At 36.5% G+C, this 18,152-nt stretch overlaps 1 protein-coding gene across 3 annotated transcripts in view; it reads left to right on the forward strand.

Moving 5' to 3' along the window:
- Nucleotides 1-7,497, forward strand: part of PCMTD1 (protein-L-isoaspartate (D-aspartate) O-methyltransferase domain containing 1) — an 81,308-nt gene extending 73,811 nt beyond the window's left edge. For all 3 annotated transcript variants that reach the window (XM_017853174.1, XM_017853175.1, XM_017853176.1), the window contains one exon: nt 6,940-7,497. In XM_017853174.1, the coding sequence (XP_017708663.1) occupies nt 6,940-7,307 (368 nt within the window). In that variant the 3' untranslated portion in view covers nt 7,308-7,497. The remainder of the gene's footprint in view (nt 1-6,939) is intronic.
- Nucleotides 7,498-18,152: the final 10,655 nt, after the last annotated feature.

Here is an 18,152-nt window from a genome sequence, read left to right on the forward strand (position 1 = left end):
AAGACTGCCATTGGTTGGATTGAATGACATTTGTAACAGTGAATGTAAAATAGGAATAAATTCAATAGAATAGGGTAAAATGGAAAGGAGCCTAAATTTAAAAAAAAGAAAATCCATTATACCTCTGAACTATTTACAGACTAAATGATATGTCTAAATATTTCATCAAAATAGTCTGGGGTGGTGATGGGAAGAGGGATAATTGTTGAAGCTGAGTGCCCAGATAGATGGGAGTTATTAAACCATTGACTCTTTTCTGTGTATACAGTCATCACTCCTTATCCTTGGGGGATATGTTCCATTACCCTCCAGGGGATGCCTGGGCTTGCAAATAGTACAAAATCCTATATGTATTATGTTTTTTCTATCTGATAACTGAGGCAGCTGCTAAGTTACTAACAGATGGGTGGTATATATGGTGCGGAAATGGTAGACAGAGGGATGATTCACATCGCAGGCAGGACAGCATGAAATTGTACTACACTACTCAGAACAGCTCACAATTTAAAATGTATGAATTGCTTCTTTCTCAAATTTCCCATTTAATATTTTCAGACCTTGGTTGACTGTAGAAAGCAGAAACTGTGGAAGGTGAAACTGCATAAAGGGAGACTACTGTACTTGAAATTCTACAATAAGGAGAAAAGTCATCAGTAACCAACAGTAACTTATAAAAAGTCAGGAATTATGTGAATTTCTAAAAAATAAAAGCTTCATGTAGTAATAGTCAGAGCATGAAAAAAGTTTTAAAAATTGATATTTGCCAAAATTTAATAGGATGTTTGGAGAATAAGTTTTTGTGGGTGTGTAGAAGTAAGTCAAAATAGCTTGCTGTTGAGAGGGCATTATTCCTTAATTGTAGGGAATTAAAATATGAAAGAATGCAACTTCCAAAAAACAAAAATAATATATAAATTATTTGCCAAATATATCTTGTAGTAATCAAATTGCTCATATTAAACAACTTACTAAAGTGAAGTCATAATTTTTCATCTTGACTCGCCACTAATTTTATTACATTTAAAATCCTGTTTCTTTCTGTGGTTTTTTTCATTGGGGTTGGGGAGAAGACATTCTAAAAAGAAAGATGCATTGTTTAAAGTTCAGGGGCAGAAGAGACTTCATAAATTGTTATGAAAAATTATTTCATAATTGGTGTATATACGCTACATTTTCTTTATCAAGTCTATCACAGATGGGTATTTGTGTTGGTTACAAGTCTTTGCTATTGTGAACAGTGCTGCAATAAACATACGTGTGCATGTATCTTTACACTAGAATGATTTATAATCCTTTGGGTATATACCCAGTAATGGGATTCCTAGGTCAAATGATATTTCTGGTTCTAGATCCTTGAGGAATCGCCACACTGTCTTCCACAATGATTGAACTAATTTACACTCCCACCAACAGTGTAAAAGCATTCCTATTTCTCCACATCCTCGCCGGCTTCTGTTGTTGTTTCCTGACTTTTTAATGATCGCCATTCTAACTGGCTGGAGGTGGTATCTCGTTGTAGTTTTGATTTGCATTTCTCTAATGACCAGTGATCATGAGCTTTTTTTCATATGTTTGTTGGCCGCATAAATGTCTTCTTTTGAGAAGTGTCTGTTCATATCCTTTGCTCATTTTTTGATGGGGTTTGTTTGTTTCTTGTAAATTTGTTCAAAATCTTCGTAGATTCTGGATATTAGACCTTTGTCAGATGGATAGATTGCAAAATTTTCTCCCATTCTATAGGTTGCCTGTTGCCTGTTTACTGTAATGATAGTTTCTTTTGCTGTACAGAAGCTCTTTAGCTTAATTTGATCCCATTTGTCAGTTTTTTCATTTGTTGCCATTGCTTTTGGTGTTTTAGTCATGAAGTCTTTGTCCATCCTTATGTCCTGAATGGTATTGCCTAGGTTTTCTTCTAGGGTTTTTATGGTTTTAGGTTTTATGTTTAAGTCTTTCATCCATCTTGAGTTGATTTTTGTGTAAAGTGTAAGGAATGTGTGCAGTTTCAGTTTTCTGCATATGGCTAGCCAGTTTTCCCAACACCATTTATTAAATAGAGAATCTGTTCCCCATTGCTTGTTTTTGTTAGGTTTGTCAAAGATCAGATGGTTGTAGATGTGTAGTGCTATTTCTGAGGCCTCTGTTCTGTTCCATTGGCATATGTGTTTTGGTATCAGTACCATACAGTTTTGGTTACTGTAGTCTTGTAGTATAGTTTGAAGTCAGGTAGTGTGATGCCTCCAGCTTTGTTCTTTTTGTTTAAGATTGTTTTGGGTATGCAGGCTCTTTTTNTGCTCATTTTTTGATGGGGTTTGTTTGTTTCTTGTAAATTTGTTCAAAATCTTCGTAGATTCTGGATATTAGACCTTTGTCAGATGGATAGATTGCAAAATTTTCTCCCATTCTATAGGTTGCCTGTTGCCTGTTTACTGTAATGATAGTTTCTTTTGCTGTACAGAAGCTCTTTAGCTTAATTTGATCCCATTTGTCAGTTTTTTCATTTGTTGCCATTGCTTTTGGTGTTTTAGTCATGAAGTCTTTGTCCATCCTTATGTCCTGAATGGTATTGCCTAGGTTTTCTTCTAGGGTTTTATGGTTTTAGGTTTTATGTTTAAGTCTTTCATCCATCTTGAGTTGATTTTGTGTAAAGTGTAAGGAATGTGTGCAGTTTCAGTTTTCTGCATATGGCTAGCCAGTTTTCCCAACACCATTTATTAAATAGAGAATCTGTTCCCCATTGCTTGTTTTGTTAGGTTTGTCAAAGATCAGATGGTTGTAGATGTGTAGTGCTATTTCTGAGGCCTCTGTTCTGTTCCATTGGCATATGTGTTTTGGTATCAGTACCATACAGTTTTGGTTACTGTAGTCTTGTAGTATAGTTTGAAGTCAGGTAGTGTGATGCCTCCAGCTTTGTTCTTTTTGTTTAAGATTGTTTTGGGTATGCAGGCTCTTTTTGGGTTCTATATGAAGTTTAAAGTAGTTTTTTTCCAATTCTGTGAAGAAAGTCAATGGTAGCTTGATGGGGGGATAGCATTGAATCTATAGATTATTTTGGACAGTATGGCCATTTTCATGATATTGATTCTCCTATCCATGAGCATGGAATGTTTTTCCATTTGTTTGTGTCCTCTGTTACTTCCTTGAGCAGTGGTTTGTAGTTCTTCTTGAAGAGGTCCTTCACGTCCCTTGTAAGTTGGATTCCTAGATATTTCATGCTCTTAGTAGCAGTTGTGAATGGGAGTTCACTCATGATTTGGCTCTCTGTTTGTCTGTTACTTTAGGAGTTCTTGATGTATAGGAATGCTTGTGATTTTTGCACATTGAATTTGTATCCTGGGACTTTGCTAAAGTTGCTTATCAGCTTCAGGAGATTTTGGGCTGAGACGATGGGGTTTTCTAAGTATACAATCATGTCATCTGCAAACAGAGACAATTTGACTTACTTTCTTCCTATTTGAGTACCCTTTATTTCTTTCTCTTATCTGATTGCCTTGGCCAGAACTTCCAATATTATGTTGAATAGGAGTGGTGAGAGAGGACATCCTTGTCTTGTGCTGGTTTTCAAAGAGAATGCTTCCAGTTTTTGCCTATTCAGATGATATAGGCTGTGGGTTTGTCATAAATATCTCTTATTATTTTGAGATATATTCCATCAATATCAAATTTATTGAGTTTTTTTTAGCATGAAGGAGTGTGGAATTTTGTCACAGGCCTTTTCTGCATCTATTGAGATAGTCATATGGTTTTTGTTGTTGGTTCTGTTTATGTGATGGATTACGTTTATTGATTTGCATATGTTAAACCATCTTTGCATCCCAGGGATAAAGCAGACTTGATCATGGTGGATAAGCTTTTTAATGTGCTGCTGGATTTGGTTTGCCAGTGTTTTATTGAGGATTTTTTCATCGATGTTCGTCAGGGATATTGGCCTGAAATTTTCTTTTTTTGTTGTGTCTCTGCCAGGTTTTGGTATCAGGATGATGCTGGCCTCGTAAAATGAGTTAGGGAGGATTCCCTCTTTTTCTATTTAAATTTAAAATAAGTTTTCCTAGCAGTCAGAATTAGTATTGTCTCATTTGTTAAATCCCAATCTCATAACTGGAGGCATTGGAAATAAGGTACTCTTAAGGAATAGACAATATGGAGGATGTTTGAATAATTAGGACTGAGACTTATCTAAAAGGTTTTGTGTCAGTCAAAAGAACTTTTTTATTTTATTTTTTTAATTTTTTGAGACAGGGTCTCACTCTGTTACCCAGACTGGAGTGTAGTGGCATGACCATGGCTCACTGCAGCCTTGACCTACCCAGGCTCAGATGATCCTCCCATCTCAACCTACTGAGTAGCTGGGACTACAGGCATGTACCACCATGCCCGGCTAATTTTTCTTCTTTTTTGTAGAGACAGGATTTCACCATGTTATCCAGACTGGTCTCAAGATTATGGGCTCAAGTGATCCGTCTGCCTCAGCCTCTCAAAGTGCTGGGATTACCGGCTTGAGCCATTGTGCCTGGCCCAAAAGAACTTTTAAATGAAGCTCACATGACTGCTACTTTAGGAGTTCTGAGTGTTAGCAGCTACTAAAGTCAAGTCTGAATCTTTTCCATGCTGGGTCCAGTTGGTCTTGATAAATTTCAGGTATTCCTCTGATGATTTAGGATTGAAAGATACATCGCTGGAATAGCACTCAGTATTGGTAAAGAAAGAACATAATTTCAGTGTTGACAGAGAATACCAGTAACAGAAAAATTCAAGAGCCAAGATCAGCTGAAAAGACTGATATAATTTCTATTTCCTAGCTCCTTTATAATTTCTAAAACTTTAGGGTAGATTTATTCTTCACTCTGTTCCTTTACAGAGCTCTCTCAGGCTTAGTTCTGGGTGCTTTCCTCTACTCTTGGTCTTTACATGTCATGATGGGCTGCTGACATGGGATTAGCATCTCCAGCCCCGACCTTGCCCCTGAGCTCCAGAGTCGTGATCTTATGGTGGCTTATGGTGGGAAAGGCAGCATACCCTCTGCAGTCAAAACCTGCGTTCAGTACGTAATCTCCTAACATTGAGTTATTACTTGTAAAACATTGAAAATGGTGAGGAGTATAACATTGTAGTTGTTAATTATCTCTGAAATCTCCACTTTGGATAAATGATAGACAATTCACATCTAACACAAACTTAAGTACATTTTAAAATTTTCTTCTCAACCTGTTCTCTCCTCTATCTTTGTCATGTCAGTAACTGATACCATCATCTGCCCAGTTGCTCAGGCCAAAACCTTAGATGTTTTCCTTGATTATTTTTTTCCCTCCCTCATCCCCTACAGCCATTTCCATCCTATCTTCAGAATGTATTATACCTGAAATTTGTCCATCTCTCCCATCTATACTGCCACTCTCCATCAGAGTGTGTTCATATTTCAAGTGGATTACCAAAGTATTCCAGCTGATCTCGTGCTCCCAACTTCATCTGCACTAGCCTTCCTTCAGCTCCTTGAACATGCTAAGCTCGTTTACCTTTTAGGGCTCTGCTGTTCCCTCTGCCTCCAAGATGTTTACATGGCTGTTATATCATCTGGATCTTAGCTAGGACATGACCTTCTCAGGGAGACCTTTATGACCACCCAATAGAAAGCAACCAGGGCTGGGCGTGGTGGCTCGTACTTGTAATCCCAGCACTTTGGGAGGCCAAGGCGGGTGGATCACAAGGTCAGGAGATTGAGACCATCCTTACTAACACAGTGAAACCCCATCTCTACTAAAAATAACAAAAAATTAGCCAGGCGTGGTGGCACACGCCTGTAGGCCCAGCTACTCGGGAGGCTGAGGCAGGAGAATCACTTGAACCTGGGAGGTGGAGGTTGCAGTAGCTAAGATCATGCCACTGCATTACAGCCTGGTGACAGAGCAAAACTCTGTCTCAAAACAAAAAAGAAAGAAACCAGAACCCCACTTCTTCTGTCATATCATTGGTGTTTTGCTTTTTTTCTTGTATTCCTTATTTTTCTTCTTTATAATTGATTTTTGTTTACCAGCTTCTCCCTGATTATGTAAGTTGCATAAGTGCAGGGAGTGCAGACTTGGTGATCTAAATCATCCATTGTGTCTACATGAGTTCTTTAACAGTGCCTGGCAGGTATAGGTTAATACTTACTTGTTGATGAATGTTAAATAACTTAGTGTACGATTTTGGAAGATGGGCAGAGCAGATTTTTACATATAGAGGGCCGGGCATGATGGCTTACACCTGTAACCCCAATATTTGGGGAGGCTGAGATGAGAGGCTCACATGAGCTCAGGACTTAAAGAACCTGCTTAGGCAACATAGTAAGATTCCGTCTCTATAAATAATTAAAAAATTATCCAGGTGTGCTGGCGTGCACTTGTGTCCCAGCTACTTGGGAGGCTGAGGTAGGAGGATCACCTGAGCCTGGGTGGTTGAGGCTCCAGTAAGCCATGATTGTGCCACTACACTTCAGCCTGGGCTATAGTGAGACCTTGTTTCAAAACAAACAAACAAAAACTATATAGGGGATGGGATCTCACATCTGTTGTTATGAATAGGTAGTACTTACCATATGATTTATACATCAAAAAGTATAAAAGTTATGCAGGATAGTCTCTCTCCTACTCTTGTCTCCTAATTACTTCATGGTCATGTACCCTGTTTCTAAATTCTTACGCTTCCAGAGAACTTTTATGCATATAAATGCCAACACACAAACACACACATATGCCCCTGTACATTTTAACTTCTGTGCTGTCCATTGGTCCTTGGCATATGATGACTACTCCGAAACCTTTGTTAGATGAAAGGTAGAGTTTTTATATTTTGTGTATTTTCTAAAATGTGCTGAGAAACACATTTTGTTTTATGAAAAAAGTGAACAATAGATAATGTTTTATTTTTAATATTTTCTTTCTTGTGTTTTGTGTTTGTTTTTAGCTCCCTGTGCTGTCAGGAATCTACAGGACTTGGCTCGTATTTACATTCGACGCACACTTAGAAATTTCATAAATGATGAGATGCAGGCCAAGGGGATTCCTCAAAGGGCTCCACCCAAAAGGAAAAGAAAGAGAGTTAAACAGAGAATTAACACTTACGTATTTGTGGGTAATCAGCTTATTCCTCAGCCTCTAGACAGTGAGGAGGATGAAAAAATGGAAGAAGATAACAAAGAAGAGGAAGAAAAAGATCACAGTGAAGCGATGAAGCCAGAGGAGCCACCTCAAAATTTACTGAGAGAAAAAATCATGAAGCTGCCCCTCCCTGAATCTTTAAAAGCTTACTTGACATATTTTAGAGACAAATAACTTAGATCAAGAAGAAAGAATGCCTACTGATAATTCCTTTAGTTAACTTGAAAATGTAGCATTTGTTAGGAGTTAAAAGAATTACTTCTTTCATCAGAGCAAATTATAGTGGAAAAAAATTATCACTTGTTTCTGTCAGTAACACAAATGATGTATTCAGTGAATAAAATAATCCCTTTTATAAAATCTATTTTTCTTTAAATCTTGGTAAAATGTTGTTTTAGCTTAGAGTGATTTCAAAGTGNTGTGCTGCTGGATTTGGTTTGCCAGTGTTTTATTGAGGATTTTTTCATCGATGTTCGTCAGGGATATTGGCCTGAAATTTTCTTTTTTTGTTGTGTCTCTGCCAGGTTTTGGTATCAGGATGATGCTGGCCTCGTAAAATGAGTTAGGGAGGATTCCCTCTTTTCTATTTAAATTTAAAATAAGTTTTCCTAGCAGTCAGAATTAGTATTGTCTCATTTGTTAAATCCCAATCTCATAACTGGAGGCATTGGAAATAAGGTACTCTTAAGGAATAGACAATATGGAGGATGTTTGAATAATTAGGACTGAGACTTATCTAAAAGGTTTTGTGTCAGTCAAAAGAACTTTTTTATTTTATTTTTTTAATTTTTTGAGACAGGGTCTCACTCTGTTACCCAGACTGGAGTGTAGTGGCATGACCATGGCTCACTGCAGCCTTGACCTACCCAGGCTCAGATGATCCTCCCATCTCAACCTACTGAGTAGCTGGGACTACAGGCATGTACCACCATGCCCGGCTAATTTTCTTCTTTTTTGTAGAGACAGGATTTCACCATGTTATCCAGACTGGTCTCAAGATTATGGGCTCAAGTGATCCGTCTGCCTCAGCCTCTCAAAGTGCTGGGATTACCGGCTTGAGCCATTGTGCCTGGCCCAAAAGAACTTTTAAATGAAGCTCACATGACTGCTACTTTAGGAGTTCTGAGTGTTAGCAGCTACTAAAGTCAAGTCTGAATCTTTTCCATGCTGGGTCCAGTTGGTCTTGATAAATTTCAGGTATTCCTCTGATGATTTAGGATTGAAAGATACATCGCTGGAATAGCACTCAGTATTGGTAAAGAAAGAACATAATTTCAGTGTTGACAGAGAATACCAGTAACAGAAAATTCAAGAGCCAAGATCAGCTGAAAAGACTGATATAATTTCTATTTCCTAGCTCCTTTATAATTTCTAAAACTTTAGGGTAGATTTATTCTTCACTCTGTTCCTTTACAGAGCTCTCTCAGGCTTAGTTCTGGGTGCTTTCCTCTACTCTTGGTCTTTACATGTCATGATGGGCTGCTGACATGGGATTAGCATCTCCAGCCCCGACCTTGCCCCTGAGCTCCAGAGTCGTGATCTTATGGTGGCTTATGGTGGGAAAGGCAGCATACCCTCTGCAGTCAAAACCTGCGTTCAGTACGTAATCTCCTAACATTGAGTTATTACTTGTAAAACATTGAAAATGGTGAGGAGTATAACATTGTAGTTGTTAATTATCTCTGAAATCTCCACTTTGGATAAATGATAGACAATTCACATCTAACACAAACTTAAGTACATTTTAAAATTTTCTTCTCAACCTGTTCTCTCCTCTATCTTTGTCATGTCAGTAACTGATACCATCATCTGCCCAGTTGCTCAGGCCAAAACCTTAGATGTTTTCCTTGATTATTTTTTTCCCTCCCTCATCCCCTACAGCCATTTCCATCCTATCTTCAGAATGTATTATACCTGAAATTTGTCCATCTCTCCCATCTATACTGCCACTCTCCATCAGAGTGTGTTCATATTTCAAGTGGATTACCAAAGTATTCCAGCTGATCTCGTGCTCCCAACTTCATCTGCACTAGCCTTCCTTCAGCTCCTTGAACATGCTAAGCTCGTTTACCTTTTAGGGCTCTGCTGTTCCCTCTGCCTCCAAGATGTTTACATGGCTGTTATATCATCTGGATCTTAGCTAGGACATGACCTTCTCAGGGAGACCTTTATGACCACCCAATAGAAAGCAACCAGGGCTGGGCGTGGTGGCTCGTACTTGTAATCCCAGCACTTTGGGAGGCCAAGGCGGGTGGATCACAAGGTCAGGAGATTGAGACCATCCTTACTAACACAGTGAAACCCCATCTCTACTAAAATAACAAAAAATTAGCCAGGCGTGGTGGCACACGCCTGTAGGCCCAGCTACTCGGGAGGCTGAGGCAGGAGAATCACTTGAACCTGGGAGGTGGAGGTTGCAGTAGCTAAGATCATGCCACTGCATTACAGCCTGGTGACAGAGCAAAACTCTGTCTCAAAACAAAAAAGAAAGAAACCAGAACCCCACTTCTTCTGTCATATCATTGGTGTTTTGCTTTTTTTCTTGTATTCCTTATTTTCTTCTTTATAATTGATTTTGTTTACCAGCTTCTCCCTGATTATGTAAGTTGCATAAGTGCAGGGAGTGCAGACTTGGTGATCTAAATCATCCATTGTGTCTACATGAGTTCTTTAACAGTGCCTGGCAGGTATAGGTTAATACTTACTTGTTGATGAATGTTAAATAACTTAGTGTACGATTTTGGAAGATGGGCAGAGCAGATTTTACATATAGAGGGCCGGGCATGATGGCTTACACCTGTAACCCCAATATTTGGGGAGGCTGAGATGAGAGGCTCACATGAGCTCAGGACTTAAAGAACCTGCTTAGGCAACATAGTAAGATTCCGTCTCTATAAATAATTAAAAAATTATCCAGGTGTGCTGGCGTGCACTTGTGTCCCAGCTACTTGGGAGGCTGAGGTAGGAGGATCACCTGAGCCTGGGTGGTTGAGGCTCCAGTAAGCCATGATTGTGCCACTACACTTCAGCCTGGGCTATAGTGAGACCTTGTTTCAAAACAAACAAACAAAACTATATAGGGGATGGGATCTCACATCTGTTGTTATGAATAGGTAGTACTTACCATATGATTTATACATCAAAAGTATAAAAGTTATGCAGGATAGTCTCTCTCCTACTCTTGTCTCCTAATTACTTCATGGTCATGTACCCTGTTTCTAAATTCTTACGCTTCCAGAGAACTTTTATGCATATAAATGCCAACACACAAACACACACATATGCCCCTGTACATTTTAACTTCTGTGCTGTCCATTGGTCCTTGGCATATGATGACTACTCCGAAACCTTTGTTAGATGAAAGGTAGAGTTTTATATTTTGTGTATTTTCTAAAATGTGCTGAGAAACACATTTTGTTTTATGAAAAAAGTGAACAATAGATAATGTTTTATTTTAATATTTTCTTTCTTGTGTTTTGTGTTTGTTTTAGCTCCCTGTGCTGTCAGGAATCTACAGGACTTGGCTCGTATTTACATTCGACGCACACTTAGAAATTTCATAAATGATGAGATGCAGGCCAAGGGGATTCCTCAAAGGGCTCCACCCAAAAGGAAAAGAAAGAGAGTTAAACAGAGAATTAACACTTACGTATTTGTGGGTAATCAGCTTATTCCTCAGCCTCTAGACAGTGAGGAGGATGAAAAAATGGAAGAAGATAACAAAGAAGAGGAAGAAAAGATCACAGTGAAGCGATGAAGCCAGAGGAGCCACCTCAAAATTTACTGAGAGAAAAAATCATGAAGCTGCCCCTCCCTGAATCTTTAAAAGCTTACTTGACATATTTTAGAGACAAATAACTTAGATCAAGAAGAAAGAATGCCTACTGATAATTCCTTTAGTTAACTTGAAAATGTAGCATTTGTTAGGAGTTAAAAGAATTACTTCTTTCATCAGAGCAAATTATAGTGGAAAAAAATTATCACTTGTTTCTGTCAGTAACACAAATGATGTATTCAGTGAATAATAAATAATCCCTTTTCTAAATCCTATTTTTTCTTTAAATCTTGGTAAATGTTGTTTAGACTTAGGTGATTTCAAAGTGGAATGCAACAGTAGTCAAGAATTGTGTACTATTAATCCTTTTCCTGATTCCTTCGATTTGTAGTGTGAGGGTTAGATTTAATTCTTATATAAGGTTTAAGTATTGTAAGCTTATATATGACCTGTCTGAATTGGCAGTTGTTTGCATTTCCTCTATGAAAACTTCATTATCTAATAAGGAAATCAAATGCTTTGTAGCCTATTTTACCTATTTGTGGTTGCAATCACTGTTGCTGGTTGCTGTTATATATCGGGCCAATACATGAGTGTAATAACAATACAGAATTGAAGTAATTTAGCTTTAAAAAATCCCACAAATTTTGATGAATTTACGCCCCGCTACTTTGCTATTTAATCTCTTCCAAGACATGGTAAAATATCTGCTTCTCTCTAGAGATTTTAAAGAGGCCACAGCAGTGAATTCATTAAAATAGAAAGTTATACTTAATACAACTGTTTATATGACCCTTTACAGATCAGTATTTAAAAGAAATGAGGTTATCTTAACTCTCTAGAATTTTAAAAGTATATTTAGAATTGTTTTTTCTGTAGTTCACCGTATAAAGTATTTGGTTTTTCAAAAAAAGCAAAACCATTGTTATGTATGACTCTTGATAGGACACAGAATGAGTGAATGAGCATGAGTGAGGCCACTTTCTTGGATGGCTGTAAGTAGCAGGGCCAGGGTGGACCTGGTCAGCGGATGCACTTTAGCAGATGGAACTTCTAGTTTATCTGAATATTTATCTTTGACAAGGTAGGGCTGAGCCTACATTTGCTTTGGATCTTTCTAGTATAAGAAATATTCACAGAAATTGTATGTAGATACCCTTTGTTTTGAAAATCCTGTTCAGAATCATAATGTCATCTTTGGGACCTATGCCATGTTCATTTCACTTCTTCCCATATTTTTTGTGTTTCTTTTGGTAAAACTATAATGGTTTTCATTTTTTACTAAATATCACACAATTAAACGGTCCATATTTGAACTTTATTGTAGCTTATCAATGATAAAAAACAGGTAGTAACTACCATTGTTCGTTTGTTTGTTTTCCTAATAAGGCCTGAAAACAGCCATTCCTGGTTAAGAAAGTGTACAATGTAACATATTTGCTAGAGTTACGTGGCTTATATATTTCTTAAAGGGAAAAATTTGAGAGTATCATGGACTACCACCAGCATTATTATTATAGTAGTTGCTCAGATTTGGTTAAGGAAGCCCAATCAATGTATAGTGAAAGGATTATTACCTCTCTGCTAAGATTGAGATATTGTTTCAAAAATCTCAGCTCCAATAATCCCACAGCATCTAAAAACAAGTGTTTGTGATCATGTAAGCACGAAATTGTTCCAAGTAAGTGAGGGTATTTTAGTTATGTGAAAGACAGTTTCATGGACGGTATTTGTTTTATACCAGTGACTGGGATGGTAGAACTGGGGTTACTTCTACAGTTATTCTTAGATGATTACTAAACTGTTAAGAAATGCCCCATATCATTTGTATCTAGGAAAGAAAAAAAATCAGTTTCATACTGTTTTCATCTGTCAGAAATGTTCATTTTATTTTGAATTAAATGCGGCTTTTGAAGTTACCTTGAATTCCTGGTGACCACATGTTTTTATCTGGAAAACCTGGAGAAAGTTATCTGTCCCATCTCCCCTGCTTTTTTTTTTTTTTAATTTTTTGGTTGGAGCTGCTGTTTAGATGATGCTTTTACTATGTAGGAGAGAGTTTTTGTTAAGGATATATTTGAAGATTGACTTTTCCATATTGTCTTTCATTCTTTGACCTTGGCAAAGTGTACAGTAGATTTTCATGATCATTGCATATTTCTTGTCATTGAAATGTATCTTTTATGTTTTTAAATGCATTCATTTTACACTTGTGACTTTGTCATTGACTTTAAGAGGTAGAAATAAAAAATGAAAATTAGAGCTAAAGCCTTTTTATCTATTAATGCAGATAGAATAAGAATACTTTGGGTTTGTGTTTTTTTTTAATTTATGTTTACTTGAGTATGGAAAATTATGCTTTATAGGTGGAAAAGTAGTAAATAAAGATTAAGTAAAAGTAAGTGAAAATGATGGGGAATACAGTGATGGAATTTTATAGCCAGATAAAACAAGTATCATCTAATTTGGGTGTTTATTTTGCAGATGAGAAAACAGACCTAGAACCGTGGCATGTTTTGCCTGAAACATGGTGAGTTAGAGACAGGGCCTAAGATAGCTTCCAGCATCAGATTAATCCCAAGAAGCCATCAGCAACCTCAGAGCTACCCAAGAAGATAATTTAAATATATACTGCTTATTGGTCAATATATTTGGTTCTTAATAAAGAAAAATGTTGATAGCATACATAGTGGTAAAATAAAATACAAAAAGTGTGTGTTGAGATGATAAAAGTGAAGCAAAGCCTGTTAAATCATTGGAAGACTTGGAAAATTATTTTAAATAAACAATTACGTATAATTAAGCATTGTTCTCCCATGGCCTGACTTTTATGTTTGTCTTCTTCTTTTTAAATTTAGGCAATCTCAGTATACCTATGGATATGCTCAATTATGGCATACAGTTGTCTTTATTTGGACATCTCACTGTCTTTTGACTATTGCCATCTCTGAAGAGTATGGAAGTTTTTTTAAAATTTATTTTTATAAAATATTCAGTAGGTAGGGAAATTTGTAAAATATGAAGTATAAGAAATAATTTAGTGTACATGTAGGTACATATATGTGTACCCATTAGGTTCAACTGATAGCTTTACAGTCTCCTTGTGCCCCTTCCCAACCACATCTTAATCCCTCCCTGCTCAGGAGGCGGGATTTTGTGTTTGTCATAATCTGCCTTTTGTTCTCAATTTATCACATGCCTGCATCTCTAAACAATGTATTTGGCTTCATACATGCTAGGGTACTACTGTATGCATTCGGCAGCTCTCTTTTTCACATTACCTTTCTGAGATTGCCCCATGTCGTATGTTCTGTTACATTCACACTTCACAGTTTATTCTACTGTTGGTGGACATTTTTTGTCCCCTCAAATAGTTGTGAACATTCTTTTATGTCTTGTGACTGTACATGTGTGAGTCTGCTTAGAGTGTACATCTAGGAGTAGAATCACTGGGTCTAGGGAAATCATTTCTGTTCACTTTTACCTAGGTGGTGCAAATTTGTTTCCCAAAATAGTTTAACAGTATGTTTCTTCTAGTAATGTTTAAATATCCCAGTTATTCCACATCTTCACCTACACATGACAGACTTTTGCCTCTTTGGCAGTGTGAAATACCTTCTTTGGGAACTTTGTAACTTATGAAGGTTATTTATTAAGGGGGTTTTATCTTCAAGTGTTTCTTGGTTTTCTGCAAAGTGCTGTTCAAGTCTTTTGTAAAATTTTTTATTGAGTAGTTTCTTTTAAAAAATTGTTTTGTGGGATTTCCTTTTGCAGTCTAGATATTATTCCACTGTCAGTTATGTGTGTTGCAAGTATCTTTTCTCAGTTTATGGTTTCTTACTCTGTTTATGATGTTTTTTGATGAATTGACATTTTCAATTTTAATTGCCAGATTCATCTTCCTTCACCCTCAGTCTCAAGGTCATGGAAATATTAACCTATATTTTCTTACAGAAGGTCTGTGATACTGTGTTTCACATTTAAATCTGCACAATAGCTGGAATTGATCTTTATGTATGGTGAGAAATAATAGTCCGGTTTCTTTTTTTACTTTATTGATCAACTGTTTGAGAACCATCTTTTGAAAAGTTTCTTTTTTCTTCTCTGATCTGCAGTGTTAACTTTATCGTAAGTTTTCATGTATTTTTGGTGTGTGTCTAGGCTTTCTTTTCTGTTTTATTAGTCAGTTTATATAACCCGGTGCCAACACTACACAATTTTATTTACTGGAGATTTACAATAATTCTTGATCTAGTAAGATAAATCCCTTCACTTTATATGCTAGGAGTTTCTTGAACTTGTAGACTGTAGACTTCAAATTTCAGAATTGGCTTCTCAGATTACATACACATACACACACTCCTCTTTGGGAGTTCCTTGGGAATCACTTTGAATTTATAGATCAGTTTATGCAAGAATCAACATGTTTATGATATGGAGTCCTCCAGTCCATGAATATGGCACTTCTTTTTTTTTAGACCTTACTAAGTATGGTTTGGCTCTAAGGTCTAATATCTTTTGTCACATTTGGTTGCAGATATATTTTTCAATGGTGTAGTTTATTAAAATTGTATGTTATTCCTTTAATTGTTTTTTGTACATTAATTAAATCCAATACTATCTCTTTTGATTATTTTAGTTTTTTTATAGGAAATCATATATTTGAATAAATGTTATACAGTTTTATTTTTTTCCTCCTGTTTTTTTTTTATTTTGCCAGATTTACCAGTTGTGGCCTCCAGTATAACTGAATAGTGATGAGCAAGAACAGCCTTATTTGTTTATTTAATTTTAAATTTTTTATTTTTCCATAGGTTATTGGGGTAAAGGTGGTATTTGGTTACATGAGTGAGTTCTTTAGTGGTGCTTTGTGAGATTTTGGTGCACCCATCACCAGAGCGGTATACACTGCACCCTATTTGTAGTCTTTTATCCCTCACCCTCCCTCCCGTCCTGACCTCCATGTCCCCAAAGTCCATTTTATCATTCTTATGCCTTTGCATCCTCATAGCTTAGTTCCCACATATCAGTGAGAACATAGATGTTCTCGTGGTATTTGATTTTCCATTTCTGAGTTACTTCCCTTAGAAGAAGAATCTCCAGTCTCCTCCAGGTTGCTGCAAATGCCATTAAAATTCCTTTTTATAGCTCAGTAGTATTCCATCGTATATATATACACCACAGTTTATCCACCTGTTGATTGATGGGCATTTAGGTTGGTCCATGATTTTGCAGTTGTGAATTGTGCTGCTATAAACATGTGTGTGCAAATATCTTTTTTGTATAACTTCTTTTCCTCTGGTAATACCCAGTAGTGGGATTGCTGGATCAAATGGTAGTTCTACTTTTAGTTCTTTAAGGAATCTCCACACTCTTTTTCCATAGTGGCTGTACTAGTTTACATTCCCACCAGCAGTGTAGAAGTGTTCCCTGATAACCGCATCCCCAGCAACATCTACATTTTTTTTTATTATGGCCATTCTTGCAGGAGTAAGGTGGTATCACATTGTGGTTATGATTTGCATTTCCCTAATCATTAGTGATGCTGAGCTTTTTTTTCATGCTTTCATGTTTGTTGGCCATTTGTGCATCTTCTTTTGAGAATTGTCTATTCATGTCCTTAGCCTACTTTTTGATGGGATTTTTTTTTTTTTTTTTTTTACTGATTTCTTTGAGTTCCTTGGAGATTCTGGATATTAGTCATTTGTTAGACACACAGATTGTGAAGATTTTCTCCCACTCTGTGGGTTGTCTGTTTACTCTGCTGACTGTTCCTTTTGCCGTGCAAAAACTCTAAGTCCCAGTTACTTATCTTTGTTTTTATTGCATTTGCTTTGGGTTCTTAGTCATGAAATCCTTGCCTTTGCCAATGTCTAGAAGGGTTTTCCAGTGTTATCTTCTAGAATTTTTATACTTTCAGGTCTTAGATTTAAGTCCTTAATCCATCTTGAGTTGGTTTTTGTGTAAGATAAGAGGATCCAGTTTCATTCTCCTACGTGTGGCTAGCTGATTATCTCAGCACCATTTGCCGAAAAGGGTGTCCTTTCCCCACTTTGTTTTTGTTTCCTTTGTCAAAGATCAGTTGTCTGTAAGTATTTTGGTTTATTTTTCTGGGTTCTCTATTCCATTCCATTGGTTTATGTGCCTATTTTTATACCAGTACCATGCTCTTTTGGTGACTGCGGCCTTATAGTATAGTTTGAAATCAAGTAGTGTGACGCCTCCAGATTTGTTCTTTTTGCTTAGTCTTGCTTTGGCTATGTGGACTCTTTTTTGGTTCCATATGAATTTTAGAATTGTTTTTTCTAATTCTGTGAAGAATGATGATGGAGCCTTATTTCTTATTTTACTGCCTTTGTATGTTCATTTTTAAGTAAATAGCTTGGTGTGTTTACAAAAAAAAGTTCTGCAGATGTTCATTGTAGTGTTCTATTAATGCCAGTTGAATAAATTAAAATTGTGTTCAAATTCAATATAGCCTAAGTAAATTTGTGTGTGTGCCCACATCATCTGTCAACTGTGGAGAGAGACTTGGCAAAAGCTCTCATTTTGATGGTAGAATGTCACCTTTTTTCTTGTAATTCTTTTGATTTTTGCTTTACTTCGGTGTGATAGTATATGGATTATGTCCATTTGGTGATTTGAACCTTTAACATCATGTAGGAGCACTCTTTATCTTTAGTAATATTCTTTGCTTCAAAGTCTATTTTGTCTGATACTCATTTAGCAGTTTTCTTTTGGTGAGTAGTCACCTAGTATATCTTTATTCTTATTGTTAACTTTTTTTGTATCCTTATGTTTTAGGTGTGTTTCTTATAAACAACATATAGCTGAGTTTCTTAAAAGTTACTCTGGCAGTCTTTGAATTTTACTTGAAGCATTGCATTCTTTTCATTTTCATTGTTACTATAGAGTGATATTTTGTGCTATATATCTATCAAGTTTTTCTTTCTCCATTTTTTAGGATTGATTGTTTCTTTTGTTTTTTGTCCATTATTAGTGAAAGTTATATATTTATTTTTTCTTCTCTCTTAGTGATTACTCTCGACATTTTAATGCACTCACCTAACATAAACTTCTGAAGTTAGTTACTTTCCTACCTGATACAAGGTACTTCAGAATACTTCAATACACTCTGGAGTAATTACCTCAAAACTATATGCTAGTCTATTGTGTTTGAACTATAAAATTTTAAGCCCCTATGGTACACCGTAACTATTACTTATCTAACCAATGCTTAGTTT

The sequence above is a fragment of the Rhinopithecus bieti genome, unplaced genomic scaffold (genome assembly GCF_001698545.2).
Source record: "Rhinopithecus bieti isolate Rb0 unplaced genomic scaffold, ASM169854v2 scaffold_37097, whole genome shotgun sequence".
Classification (NCBI taxonomy): Eukaryota; Metazoa; Chordata; class Mammalia; order Primates; family Cercopithecidae; genus Rhinopithecus; species Rhinopithecus bieti.